Source organism: Saimiri boliviensis, chromosome 10 (genome assembly GCF_048565385.1).
Source record: "Saimiri boliviensis isolate mSaiBol1 chromosome 10, mSaiBol1.pri, whole genome shotgun sequence".
NCBI classification, from domain to species: domain Eukaryota; kingdom Metazoa; phylum Chordata; class Mammalia; order Primates; family Cebidae; genus Saimiri; species Saimiri boliviensis.
Window position 1 is genome coordinate 28,477,993 of NC_133458.1, and position 14,067 is coordinate 28,492,059.

General features: G+C 43.1%; 1 protein-coding gene across 3 annotated transcripts in view; it reads left to right on the top strand.

The window, feature by feature from the left end:
* Nucleotides 1-10,225, top strand: part of TNPO3 (transportin 3) — a 103,347-nt gene extending 93,122 nt beyond the window's left edge. For all 3 annotated transcript variants that reach the window (XM_039472662.2, XM_039472663.2, XM_039472664.2), the window contains 2 exons: nucleotides 7,208-7,299; nucleotides 9,051-10,225. In XM_039472662.2, the coding sequence (XP_039328596.1) occupies nucleotides 7,208-7,268 (61 nt within the window). In that variant the 3' untranslated portion in view covers nucleotides 7,269-7,299; nucleotides 9,051-10,225. The remainder of the gene's footprint in view (nucleotides 1-7,207; nucleotides 7,300-9,050) is intronic.
* Nucleotides 10,226-14,067: the final 3,842 nt, after the last annotated feature.

The following is a 14,067-nucleotide window of genomic DNA, read 5'->3' on the forward strand; positions in this document are numbered from 1 at the left end:
TATGCACAGTAAGTTTTTGGAAAGATATATAAGTGAGGCTAGGAGGGGAAGGAGGCTTTTACTTTTAATTACTTTCTGTACTATGTGCACTTTTTTATGAGTATAAATTACACTTTTATGGGTAAAGTCAGACTTAGAAGGGAAAGAAAATAAACTTTAAGCAGTAGTATAAGAGCTAGTTGTATTTTCTCAGAATTGATTTCTTTTTTTTTTTTTTTTTTTTTTTTTTTGAGACGGAGTTTCGCTCTTGTACCCAGGCTGGAGTGCAATGGCGCGATCTCGGCTCACCGCAACCTCCGCCTCCTGGGTTCAGGCAATTCTCCTGCCTCAGCCTCCTGAGTAGCTGGGATTACAGGCACGCGCCACCACGCCCAGCTAGTTTTTTGTATTTTTAGTAGAGACGGGGTTTCACCATGTTGACCAGGATGGTCTCGATCTCTCGACCTCGTGATCCACCCGCCTCGGCCTCCCAAAGTGCTGGGATTACAGGCTTGAGCCACCGTGCCCGGCCCAGAATTGATTTCTTAATGTCACTTTCCAAAATAGTTTACTTTCTCTTTTCTGGAATGTCTCCAACAATTTTGTTAATGTTAAAATCCCAAACTGTGGAATGCTGTTATTTTATAGTTTACTAAGTGGCTTAAGTAGTAAGCCCAGTATGCCCCAGAAGTAACTTACTTTTATCCATAGATCAAGTGACATGCATGACTGAAAAATAGCATGTGACCATCTTCATGACACATTTTGCCAGAAGTGGGGATTTCTCCTCCAGTGGGTAGGCATATATTGACTGGGGCGACCTTAAAAAGTTATTTGATTGCTTTTACTATGAATCTTCTCAGTAGAAGTAGTATTCTATCTACAAGCTATCTCAGGGGAAAGAAATATAGTAGTTGCTTCTCTCTGCCTCTGTTTTGCATTATTCCATTTAGTGCTGGTCTCAGTATAAGGGCAGGATCATATTGGCTCTAATTTTCCTAGAGCAAATGGAAACCTAGGGGAAACCCTCCAAAGATGGGTTTTGGAGTCAAGTATGTTGATTTGAATCTTGCCACATACCCTATTACTTTGAACTTCAGTTTATTTATCAAGTAAAATGGGGTTAGTACCACCAGTCTCATAAGATTGTTATGAGATACCAAATGGAAATCTGAAAACCTTGCACATAGTATGTGATCAGTGAATGTTAACTCCTTTCTCCTTGGAGGAGAAACTGCTAGAATGTCATTATGTACTTGCAAAACTAGCTGGGGCATGTCATTCCTGCTGACTCTAAGACAGCCACCCACACATTCTGGAATCCCACACATTCTAGAATAAGTCTCCGTCAACCCCTTATTCCCTCAGTAGGACTAATAAATGACAGATAAAATATTATGGTAAGCCTGAAATCGAGGTCATAGATATCATTTCCTAATTTAAGATAAATCTTGGGGCAAGGAAAAGAGACCTAAGTAAAGTAGTGCTATGGGGAAAAAAAAAAAAAAAAAAGCTGTGATCTTTGCCCTGTGATATGGGAAAATAAGATGCACCACCAATGTGACCTACTTGATCTTTCATTGCTAAACAAGTTTTGCAGCTCTTCCTATAGCAGGTTGTAACATGGTGGTAGGAAATGAACAGAAGAGCTAATGTTGAGGTATTAGAAAAGGACTTGAGATTGCTCATCTCCTCTTAGTAATTCTCTTTCTCTAGAATGCCTGTAGCCCTTGAACTTTCTGTCCCATGCATGATTCAGTCTCCCTTTTGATTTTAAGGTCCTGTAACACCTGCCTCAACATGCCACTTTGTTTGCCATTCTGGCAGAGAAGGTGAACTGGTTCAGTTTCATTTCAGCGAGTCCAAGCCTGCTTTTCACATGGGACTGGTAATTAATTCCCTAGCTTTTTTAGTTGGTCAACTTGAAGAAAGCTTGGACTTTCATTCTAAAATAACATTCTTGCTTTCCAAATGTCAATGAGCCCATGATTAACTAAGACTAATTGGGACTAGCAGAAAGCCTGCCATCATTTCCATTTCTCTGTCTTGGTGTTTATTCTGTGACTACTTATCACTTGCCCAGAGATCTTCAAATCCCAAAGATGTTGAACATGGGAAGCACTGAGGCTGGAATTAGAGGCCAGTAAGGGGTTGAATCCCTAGTCATCAGTCTCATTATTTTCTGTTACCTACCAGGTCATCAGATCAAAAGGATCTCATTTCTCAGCACTTCCCTAGTAATCTTATGGGGCTTGAGAAATAGCGACCATAAAAGCTTTCAGAAATATGGTGGAAGGATAGGAATTTGGGGGCTAGAAGCCAGGAAATAGAATCCGAAAAATACTGGCAGTTGAAAAATAAATAAAAAGCTAAGAAATATCAAATGTCAGAAGGGCTGAAACAGAAAATACAGTCACGTATCACTTTAATGATGGCGATATGTTCTGAGAAATGTGTCATTAGGTGATTTCATTGTTGTGCAAACATCATAGACTATACTTCTACAAACCTAGATGGGATGGCCTACCACACACCTAGTCTATATAGTGTAGCCTATTGCTCCTAGGCTACAAACCTGTATAGCAGGTTATTGTACTGAATACTGTAGGCAGTTCTAACACAGTGGTAGGAATTTGTGTATCCAAACATATCTAAACATAGAAAAGGTACAGTAAAAATACAGTATAAAAGAGGGAAAAAAGGGTATACCTATATGAGGGCACTTACCATGAATTGAGCTCGCAGGACTAGAAGTTGCTCTAGGTGAGTCAGTGAGTAAGTGGTGAGTAAATATTAGGCCTAGGGCATTACCATACACTACTGTAGACTTTTTATAGATACGATATACTTAGGCTACACTAAATTTATTAAGAAATATTTTTTCATCAATAATAAATTAACCCTTGTCCAGGTGCAGTGGCTCATGCCTGTAGTTCCAGCACTTTGGGAGGCCAAGGTGGGCAGATCACTTGTGGTCAGGAGTTTGAGACCAGCCTGACCAACATGGTGAAACCCCATCTCTACTAAAAATTTAAAAAATTCGCCAGATGTGGTGGTACACACTTGTAATCCCAGCTACTCGGGATGCTGAGGCAGGAGAATCGCTTGAATCCAGGAGGCAGAGGTTGCAGTGAGCTGAGATCATGCCACTGCACTCCAGGCTGGGCAAAAGAGTGAGATTCTATCTCAAAATAATAATAATAATAATAAATTAACCCTTGCTTACTGTAACTTTTTTACTTTATAAACTAAATTTTTAAAAAAATCTTGGACTCTTGTAAAAGCACCTAACTTAAAACACAAATTGTACAGCTCATAAAAAATTTTTTCTTTATATCTTCGTAAGTTTTTCCTATCATTAAAATTACCTTTTTTTGGGCCGGGCGCGGTGGCTCACGCCTATAATCCCAGCACTTTGGGAGGCCGAGGCGGGTGGATCACGAGGTCAAGAGATCGAGACCATCCTGGTCAACATGGTGAAACCCCGTCTCTACTAAAAATACAAAAATTAGCTGGGCGTGGTGGCACGTGCCTGTAGTCCCAGCTACTTGGGAGGCCGAGGCAGGAGAATTGCTTGAACCCAGGAGGTGGAGGTTGCGGTGAGCCGAGATGGTGCCATTGCACTCCAGCCTGGGTAACAAGAGTGAAACTCCGTCTCAAAAAAAAAAAAAAATTACCTTTTTTTTTTTTTGCTTTTAAACTTTTTAGTTAAAAGCTAAGACACAAACACATATTAGCCTAGACCTACATAGGGTCAGGATCAATCATATCACTGTTCTCCACCTCCACATTTTGTCCCACTTAGAAGGTTTTCAGGGGCAGTAACACAGAGGGAGCTGTCATCTCCTAGGATAACAGTGCCTTCTGGAATCCCTCCTGAAGGATCTGCCTGAGGCTGTTTTACAGTTAACTTCCTTTTTTTGTGTAATAGAAGGAATATACTCTAAATTAATGATAAAAAGTATAGTACAGTATATACATAAACCAGCCGGGCGCGGTGGCTCAAGCCTGTAATCCCAGCACTTTGGGAGGCCGAGGCGGGTGGATCACAAGGTCAAGAGATCAAGACCATACTGGTCAACATGGTGAAACCCCGTCTCTACTAAAAATACAAAAAATTAGCTGGGCATGGTGGCACGTACCTGTAATCCCAGCTACTCAGGAGGCTGAGGCAGGAGAATTGCCTGAACCCAGGAGGCGGAGGTTGCGGTGAGCGGAGGTTGCGGTGAGCCGAGATCGCGCCATTGCACTCCAGCCTGGGTAACAAGAGCGAAAACTCCGTCTCAAAAAAAAAAAAATACATAAACCAGTAATATAGTTGTCTATTATCAAGTAATGTGTACTGTAGATAATTGTATGTGTTGTCATTTTATATGACTGGCAGTGCAGTAGGTTTGTTTGTACCAGCATCACCACAAACATGAGTAATGCGGTGTGCAAGTTTTCAGCCCCATTATACTCATAGGACCATCGCGTATATGCAGTCCATCGTTGACCAGAACATCATTGTGCAGCACGTGGCTGTAGTTCTAACATTCGAGGAGCTTTTTATTTATTTTTTGTAGACAGAGTCTTGCTCTATCGCCCAGGCCAGAGTACAGTGGTGCAATCTCAGCTCACTACAACCTCCGCCTCCCAGGTTCAAGTTAGTCTTCAGCCTCAGCCTCCAAAGTAGCTGGGATCACAAGCACCTACCACCATGCCCGGCTAATTTTTGAATTTTTAGTGCAGATGGAGTTTCACCATGTTGTCCAGGCTGCTCTCAAACTCATGACCTCAGGTGATCTGCCCGCCTCGGCCTCCCAAAGTGCTGGGATTACAGGCATGAACCACCGCACCTGGCCTCAAGGAGCTTTTTGATCCATTTCTTTGGGCTTTCTACCAAGGACACTTCAGTTAAACATTTGGCTGAAGTGTTTGACACCAAAGCAGTTCCCCATAGGATTGGGGCAGAAGCCGAGTTGACAATGTGGCCTGTCCCTCCTTTCACCCTATCTCACTGCAATTCTCCCATATTTGCATTTTGGTTTCAATACTTTTTCTCATGTGCCACAAAGGAAGCTGTGGAGTTACCATTTGTCTTCCAAAGTCTCGGCCAGGCAGAGTGGCTCATACCCGTAATCCCAGCACTTGTGGAGGCTGAGGCAGGATGATAGTTTGAACCCAGGAGTTCGAGACCAGCCTGGGCAAAACAGTGAGACCCTGTTTCTATCTTTTTTGAAAATAAAACAAGTCTCTTGAAGAAGGGTAAAATTTAAAACATGTAAGGCATTAGGGTAGGAAAGAAAAAACCTCAGTCTCCAGCACTGTCCTAAGTTTCAGGATTTTCTGTTATCCTAGTCCCTTGTAATAACACACCACATAGCAACTTCTCTTGGGTTACAGATCTTCCTCCTTCCTGTCGGGAGCATGAGTGATATGGGCTGATATACCCTGGCTGCCTCGTTAACAGTCAATATTGATTTGGAAATTAAATGAGAAATGTAACACTTTAATCGAAGTTTATTAAATCCACAGCAGTAATGGCGATTCAAATAAAGCCAAAAGACCTTTACTGTTCTCATTTTCTTTTTTCTGTTTTTGAGACAGAGTCTCACTGTGTTGCCCAGCCTGAAGTGCAGTAGCACAGTCACGGCTCACTGCAACCTCAGCCTCCCTGGCTCAGGTGATCCTCCTGCCTTACCCTCTCAAGTAGCTGGGACCACAGGTGTGTGCCACCACACACAGCTACTTTTAAAATTATTTGTAGAGACAGGGTCTCCCTGTGTTGTCCCAAAGTGTTGGGTTTACAAGCATGAACCACTGTGCCTGGCCACCTGCCTCATTTTCATTACATTTTTAGGATGGAGAGAGACTAGAAGAAAGTTTCCAGAATGTTCTGTTGAATCAAGTCATGGGGTCTAAGTCAAGGTTCATAATGATGTTTTAGAACTTATAATAGGTGGGGAAATCTGGATGTAGGAACCTAAGTGGATAGCTCTATTTTCACCTTTTCTGTTGGATCACTTAGAGCAGTTCCCTCTCCTGGTGTTTAACCATTATGAAGTGGAAAGTGCATTTTCATCTACATTGAATCCTAGGCTGTAGGCACTGCTGAGTTTGCTGAGCCAGGGAGAGGGCCACCGAAAGGCAAGCATATTAAGAAGTGCTTCCTGGCTGGGCGTAGTGGCTTATGCCTGTAAACCCGGCACTTTGGGAGGCTGAGGCAGGTGGATCACGAGGTTAGGAGTTTGAGACCAGCCTGGCCAACGTGGCAAAACCCCGTCTCTACTAAAAATACAAAAAATTAGGTAGGCGTGGTAGCAGGTGCCTATAATCCCAACTACTCTGGAGGCTGAGGCAGAAGAATCACTTGAACCTGGGAGGTGGAGGTTGCAGTGATCTGAGATTGAGCCATTGCACTGGGCAACAAGAGCAAGACTCCATCTCAAAAAGAAAAAGAAGTGCTTCCTTTTCCACTGCTTTAGCTTAGCCTCTTGTTCATTTCGCAAAACTGTTATGAGAACAGATACAGTAGAATGAGGCTGGCATCAGCTGGTATCTTGGTGACAGTTTTGGACAAAAGGAGGCGGAGGGCTTTTGAAAAAACAGGGTCAGATGAATATTGGGCTATTTATATCACTAGGCATCTCCTGCTTCCTCTGTCTCCCTTTCTACATGCTTTAACCCTTTCCTCTCTCCCTCCTCTTCCCACAGGAGGAAATCCTGCGCAGCCTGTTAAACTAGAAAATCAATGACTGATGGAGACTTAGTTGCTAGACCGGCCTTTGTAAACAAAATCTATCTTTGGAAGAGAATGAGGAAACTTATGAGAGCCTTAGCAACCAAGTGTTATTATAGCAGCCTACTTTATTGAATACTGTTTTGTTCACTGCTTTACTATCATAAGCACTCAGTATATGGACGATTTTAATCCTGTAAACAACATTATGAAGTAGATAATAGATGAGGAAACTGAGACAAAGATTGGCAGCTGTTCAAGGGCACAGTGGAGCCAAACTGTCCACAGTCCACTCTTTGAAGACCATCACCCTTATAACTGTTCTCATATGTAATAATTTGTGCCCTGAATTGCAGAAAGACCTGAAGCCAGGGTTGGTCAGGAGACGATGGAGAGAGCTCCTAGCAGAGTTGGGACGGTTCTCAGTGTGACCCAATGTTGTGGTTGTTTTTCAGCATATTCTGTCTTTCTCCTCAGTTAAGAACTAACCTATCTCTTCTTTTCTAGTGCTGAGGAATGTAAGCAAGTTTGCTGGGCCTTGCGAGACTTCACCAGGTTGTTTCGATAGCTCATACTCCTGCACTGTGCCTGTCACCCAGGTGAGTGATACATAGTTCCCAGTTTTTCTACAGGTGTCAGGGGTGCCTGGGAATGGGGATAGGTTTTAATGCCTATCATGGGACTGGTAGCGAGAGTCAGGGAAGGACTCAACAATTTAACTGTGGTGAACAGCTGGAATATACAGGGCCCTGATATTTCTTGGGCCAGGGCAGCCAGATAATTGTTAGTGTCTATGTGGGACCATTTTCACCTCCATAAGAAAGTGTTGCAAAGTGCATTGAAAAATTTTCTTCCCCTTTCCTACTACAGACACTTCTAAGATGGTAAGTGTACATGGCAACAAATAAGTATTTTTAACCTGGCTACTTTGGCGGAAACAACCTCAAGTTTACCGTTATATGGGGTGCCAGTCTCGATGATCTGAATGCTAAAGTGCCAGGTTTTGACCAGGGCAGGAGGTGTGAGTTGAATATCCCTTATCCGAAATGCTTGGGACCAGCATTTTCAGAAGTGTTTTTCAGATTTTGAATATTCTGGGATTTTGGCATATTTGCAGGATGCACACTAGTTGGAGATTCCTAATCCAAAAATTCAAAATCCAAAATGCTTCAGTGCGTATTCAAAAGTTTCAGCTGTTGAAGCATTTTGGCTATTCAGGTTAGGGATGCTTGGCCCTTACAGTAAAGGAAAAGCATCTTTGGCTCCCAATCAGTACTTTTCTCCACTCCATGTGCTTTCCGTCTCCCGATTCTGAAGCAAGGCACCAAGCTTAGCTAAAAGGAGTGGGTAGTAGAATTTGGGTGCCAGTTTCTTGACAGAGAGAAGAAAGGCAGCTCTCCTCTAAGCCCAGCTTTTGATGTCTCAAGTAGAGTTTCTTCTCCCAAGAGGCAATTCTTGATGCACTCACTGGTAGTTTCTGTGATAAGTGCATTCGTAGTTAAAGGTGATGTTCAGCAGTGCCTTGCCATACCCAAAATCATTTCTTAATTTCAATTGTTTTAATGAGTAATAATATCATTTGGGATCACCAGGTTTTGCATGGTGTCTGGGTTAGCTGACATTGATACACCTCATAAGGTTGCTTATGGACAGCTGTAGGTGTCCATGGTTACCTTTCATTGTGCCCTTACTGTGTGTCAGGGCACCATTTTAAGTGCTTTATATGTATTAACCAGGATAAGCCCTGTCTGCTTTTCTGGGTTTGTTACTATTTTTCCCATTTTACAAAAGAGGAAATTGACTTTTAACGATTTGCCTGTTATCACAGGCAAATGGTATTGGTGGAGCCAGAATTCACATGTAGATATCCTGGTACCAGAGTTCTCACTTTGAACCACTCCACTTAACACAGTATCCTTTTGGTAGCATCCCAATTGGTGTTTTGTTTTGTTGTTTTTAACTGTTGTTAGTAGGCAGAGCCTTCTTTCAAAATAAAATTGTCATGAAGCCTGTGGGGTTTACAGCAGACTGAGGTGGAACTTCCTTGGCTGCTTTGCAATGGGAAGCCTGGGCCTGCTGACTCTTTTCCCTCCCTGGCACGTCATCCCTTGTTTCCACAGCACACTCAGCATTGGAAGTGCACTGCATATGGTGTCTCATTAAAGCAGTAGCTTCCTTGAACCCACAAGTTAAAATTTCAGATATTTATTTTGGCTTTTTTTTTCTGAGTTCTTATGGTAAAGTTCAGAATGAGGTACCTGAGGAAATATAGAAAACTCTGCCTTAAGGTTGATTTTACTAGTGCTCTGTTTCCCGATGTGGTTATTGAGTGTCTTATCTTTTTTGCCAGGAATGTCTTTTAAAATTAGAAGACAGGAAGAAAACAAAAACCAGACTGTGTCCCACAATCAGAAACCTCCGTTGTGGCAGAGGGGCCTTCACCGCCACCAGGGTGTCCCTCCAGACAGGGAGAGACTCCAGCCTTCCGAGGCCATCCTGAGGAGTTCCTGTTTGGGGGTGTGAGGGAAAATCAGCACGTTTTTAAAAAAGATGGCTATGGCCTGCCCGGCGTGGTGGGAGGGGAGCTGGTTTCCTGGTGAACTTTCTAAAAGGAAAAACAATTTCAAGAAAAGAAAAAAAAAAAAGGAAAACTAAAGAGAAACCAGAACTGAAACATTCACCTGGTAGCAGATGACACATGCACACACACACACACATGCACAAGTAAGTGTGCATGTGCACAAGGAAAAACAAAAGGACAAGCTTTCTGTGAAACAAAATATTTACTTAGGGAGAACGTGGGGATTCAAATGAATTAATTAGCTGCAATTGGAAGAAGAGGGTCAGGGTCCTTTGTTCAGGTTTTCTATGGTTTTATGCTCTCTTTCCTCTCCTACCCTTCCTCCTCTTTCTCTCTTCTCTCCTTTTAACGCAAGTGAGTAGAAATTTCTGCCTTCCCCAGGTGTTTCTTCCCACCTTTAGAATTGTTTAGACAAGGGGGAGTAAGCAAGGAGCCTGTTTGCTTTCTATTGTGGCCACATCAGTGATGCTCAGGACCTGCCAGGGTTAGAATTTATGGATATCTGAACCCTGACCCCATTCATTCTCAGTCCGTTTCTAGTCCACATCAGGTTGTCCACCTTTGAAGAGCCAAAACTGGGGTAGGGTGGGGGGCAGGATATAAATGTATCAATTTTTGTTTTTTAAGGTTTTTTTCTTAGCAAATTATTCACCCACAGACATGAGAGAAAAAAAAGAGGGAGGGTGTGTGGAGAAAAAAAAATGTTTACAGGGCTAACAAGGGATGATGTGTCGTTTAGTATTTTACTAAAAAGTGTGGAAATTACTTGATTTCAAGGGGAGGGTGAGGCCGAAGAGGGAAGCCCAAAACAGATCTTAATGTTTCAAAGGAGTGCAAGCCCTGCACAGCCGTCAGATATGAGGGCACTGTTCTGTCTGGTGTTGTAGCCATCTCAAGAACAAATCAACAGCAACAAAAGAAAAGAATAAATTTTTAAAATTTAACTAGTGTTTGTTTTTACTTTCATTCACTCTCTTGTAGCTCTGAAGTGGTACAGCTAGACTAGCTAAGGAAGCAGCCCTTGTTACCTGATAGACATCTGGGGATGGAGTTGAAAGAGCAGACCCTGCCCTGATGCCACAGACCCTTCATACTTCAGGGAAGTGGCTCATTCTGCATCTTTTACTCTCCTAATTCACACCAAAAGTCATCATGCTTAACATTTTACCCTTTCATGAAACCTCAGTGGGAAAGAGTTGGGTTACTCTATCATGTTAAACAGCAGTGTGGTATGGTTTTCCTACTGTGGCCACCCAAGTAGACTGTTTACTGACCTACAGATTTATTGGTCTTTAAAAAAAATTTTTTTTGAAGTATCATTAACACGATCTGCATGTGTTTAAGGTATACACTTTGATAAGCTTTGATACACACCCATGAAGCCATTATCACAATCGGGGTAGTGAACATTTTATTGCCAAAAGTTTTCTTGAGCCCCTCTTTGAACCTTTCCCGGTGGTTACTTGGGAATGGAGATGGATGGGAAGAGGCAGGAAGTAACCCCTCCCTCCTACCTCTTCCCATCCATCCCTATTCCCAGGTAACCTCTGGTTTGCTTTCTGTCACTAGATTAGTTTGCATTTTCCTGAGTTTTTAATAAATGGAATCATAGTCTGTTATGGCAATTGGGCTTCGAGCTAATAACTGCAGAGTTATATTCTAACGTGATACGTGTTGTTGATACTGACATTTCTCTGCCTTTTCTTTGCCTGTCATTGTAACTTTTTCACTCCTGAGCATAAATCCTCAAGCTATGGTAGGAATCAGTCAGTGAAACAAACCTTCCAGCATAACATCAGTGGTATACAGGATTTTAATCTCTAAAGAGGCAATATTAGAAGGAGAGAAAAAACAAGAGTGATACCAGATTCCAAGGATCAGCAGATTACCCCAGCCATCCCTCTCGTGTTCTGGTTAAATAATAAAACCTTTAAGTTTTATCCAACCCTAGGTCCTTGAAATAACCAGTTGATTTTGCTCTGTTTAAGGAATTTGGCTTTCTTCACAGGCAGTTGTGTGGGGAACTGAAAAAAAGAAACGTGGAAGACATTACAACCCTCCCCAGCCACTGAAAAACAGCATGTGGAATGCATATCTAAAGCTAGAGCTTTGTAAACAGCCCTGTGTCATTAATGGTGTCAGAACCTAACTGCTTACTTAAGCTTTATGGATTATTTGAAAGGGCTGCTCTGAAGCTTTTGACATAGCAAGGATGCCCATCTGGATTTTAATTTTAAAAGTAACTGTTCAGGATCAGATCCCCTAATGGAAATGCTGTTTCTGCATGGCATTGTCTAGTAGAAATAGAATGAGTATCTCCCATCCATGTGGGCAGGTGAGCTAACTGCCTAACTCACCTCCCCCACAGAATTGTCTGGTGATGGGATTAGCCATGAAATGTTTATGGTGATGTGGAGCACAGGTCATCCATTGGGGCTATTTCCAGCAAGACGACAAAAACACAGTAACTTGCAATCCTTATGTATCTGTTTGAAGACGGTTGTTAACAAGAATAATAACTGAGAATAGACGCCTAAGACATAAAGGAACTTGTGCTTTTGAATGGCATCGACGTTCATGAATGTATGTAAATGTCTACTTTGTGTGGCCCTGGTTTTTTTTTGTTTTTTTTTTTTTGTTTTTTTTTTTGTTTTTTTTGTTTTTGAGACGGAGTTTTGCTCTTGTTACCCAGGCTGGAGTGCAATGGCGCGATCTCGGCTCACCGCAACCTCCACCTCCTGGGTTCAGGCAATTCTCCTGCCTCAGCCTCCTGAGTAGCTGGGATTATAGGCACGCACCACCATGCCCAGCTAATTTTTTTTGTATTTTTTAGTAGAGACGGGGTTTCACCATGTTGACCAGGATGGTCTCGATCTCTTGACCTTGTGATCCACCCGCCTCGGCCTCCCAAAGTGCTGGGATTACAGGCTTGAGCCACCGCACCCGGCATGTGTGGCCCTGGTTTAAATGTATCATAAGATGAAAGCCAAAACCAAGAGACCTTAAAAATTCAAGATTTTGCAACAAGAAGTGCCTGATTTTGGGGGGACAAATTACCAGCAAATGAGAACATTGCCTGCCAAGAATACTCCTTCAGCAAAAACGGGAAAAGCCATTGATATCTTCTAGTCTACAAAGACTGAAAAGGGTTGTTTTGTTTTGTTTTGGAGACGGAGTCTTGTGCTGTCACCCAGGCCAGCGTGCAGTGGCACGATCTCGGCTTACTGCAACCTCTGCCTCCCGGGATCAAGAAATTCTGCCCCAGCCTCCTGAATAGCTTGGATTACAAGTGCTCACCACCATGCCTGGCTAATTTTTGTATTTTTAGTAGACATGGGGTTTCACCATGTTGGCCAGGCAGGTCTCCAACTCTTGACCTCGTGATCCACCCGCCTCATCTCGTGATCCGCCCGCCTCTGCCTCCCAAAGTGCTGGGACTACAGGCGTGAGCCACCGAAAAGTACCTGGCCAGGGTACTTTTGCTCGAGGAAAAGCTGAATAATAGGAAGGAGTCTTAAAAGGGTACATTTAGTTGGTTATGAGGTTGAACTTGGGGATGAGGAGCTTGAAAAGGGAGAGAAACTGCTGGGGGCTAAAGGGATGTGTTCATCCCCAGGGCTGTGGGCATCAAGATCCTGTGGGTTCCAGCAAGCCCCAGCACAGGCCCCCAGAGCAGCCAAAAGCTACTACCAAGGGGAGCCCTAGCCTGGCTAGGGAGCAGTCAATTATACCACACACTGGCCTGCCTTTACCTGTGGCGTTTGTTACATCTGTCACTTCTGGATAATGTTCATCCACAGCTGGCTACTACAGCACAGAAATCTCTTAAGTGACAGCCAGGTTTTTTATTGTTGTTTTCATGTTTTATTTTTAAGAAACCAATAAATAGAAATGCAGGGAAGATTGTTGGCAGTGACTCAACTGCTATCAGTACTGGGGAAATCAGCCCACCAGTGGTCTCGTGGGGCACCTGGCCCTTTCAAGCCTTCACAGTTCATCTACACTTGGTCTCCCTGCTCCACCATTCGTCAAGGGTTGCAAACTCAAACGCCCTTAGGGCCATGGAGAGCAGTGAAAGGAAGCAGGCCTGGAGAGGACCCTAATGAACTGGGAGAACATTCCCCGCTCAGAGTTCCAGCTGATTATTGCCTTTGAGGACTGTATGATAATGTTTTCATATTTGCCACTTTTTGAGAGAAGCTGGAAACCAGGTATATGACATCTCCCATCTCCTAATCTCAAAACATTGACAATTTCAGGAGGGAATAGAACTGCACAGGCCTGTGAGGAAAAAAAGGTGGTAACCTTTGTAAATGATTGAAAACGAAGACTAAAGACAAAAGGAGCTGTATACAACCACTGTACTCTAGTTGGTAAAGTTTAAGAGGATGCAGGTGAACAGTTCTGAGACCACCGTACATGTGTACACCTAGAACAGGGAGGATGAAGAGTAGTTTCATGATAGAGGAACCTATCACTACTTCAGTCAGACGATCAAGGTCAAAAAACAGTGATAAATCAGGTTTGTCACATGCACACTTGATACGGTGTAGTGGAAATAATGCTTCACTTCGATGGTCTTCCATACAAAAACCATGAAAAGCAGGCAGGTCCTGGTGGCTCAGGCCTGTAGTCTCAGCTCTGGGAGGCCACGATGGGAGGATCACTTGAGACCAGGAGTTTGAGACCAGCCTGGGCAATTTCGAGACCAGGTCTGTAAAAGAAAACAGCCAGGTGTGTTGTGCACCTGTAGTCCCAGCTATGTGAGGGGCTCCTCTGAGCCTAG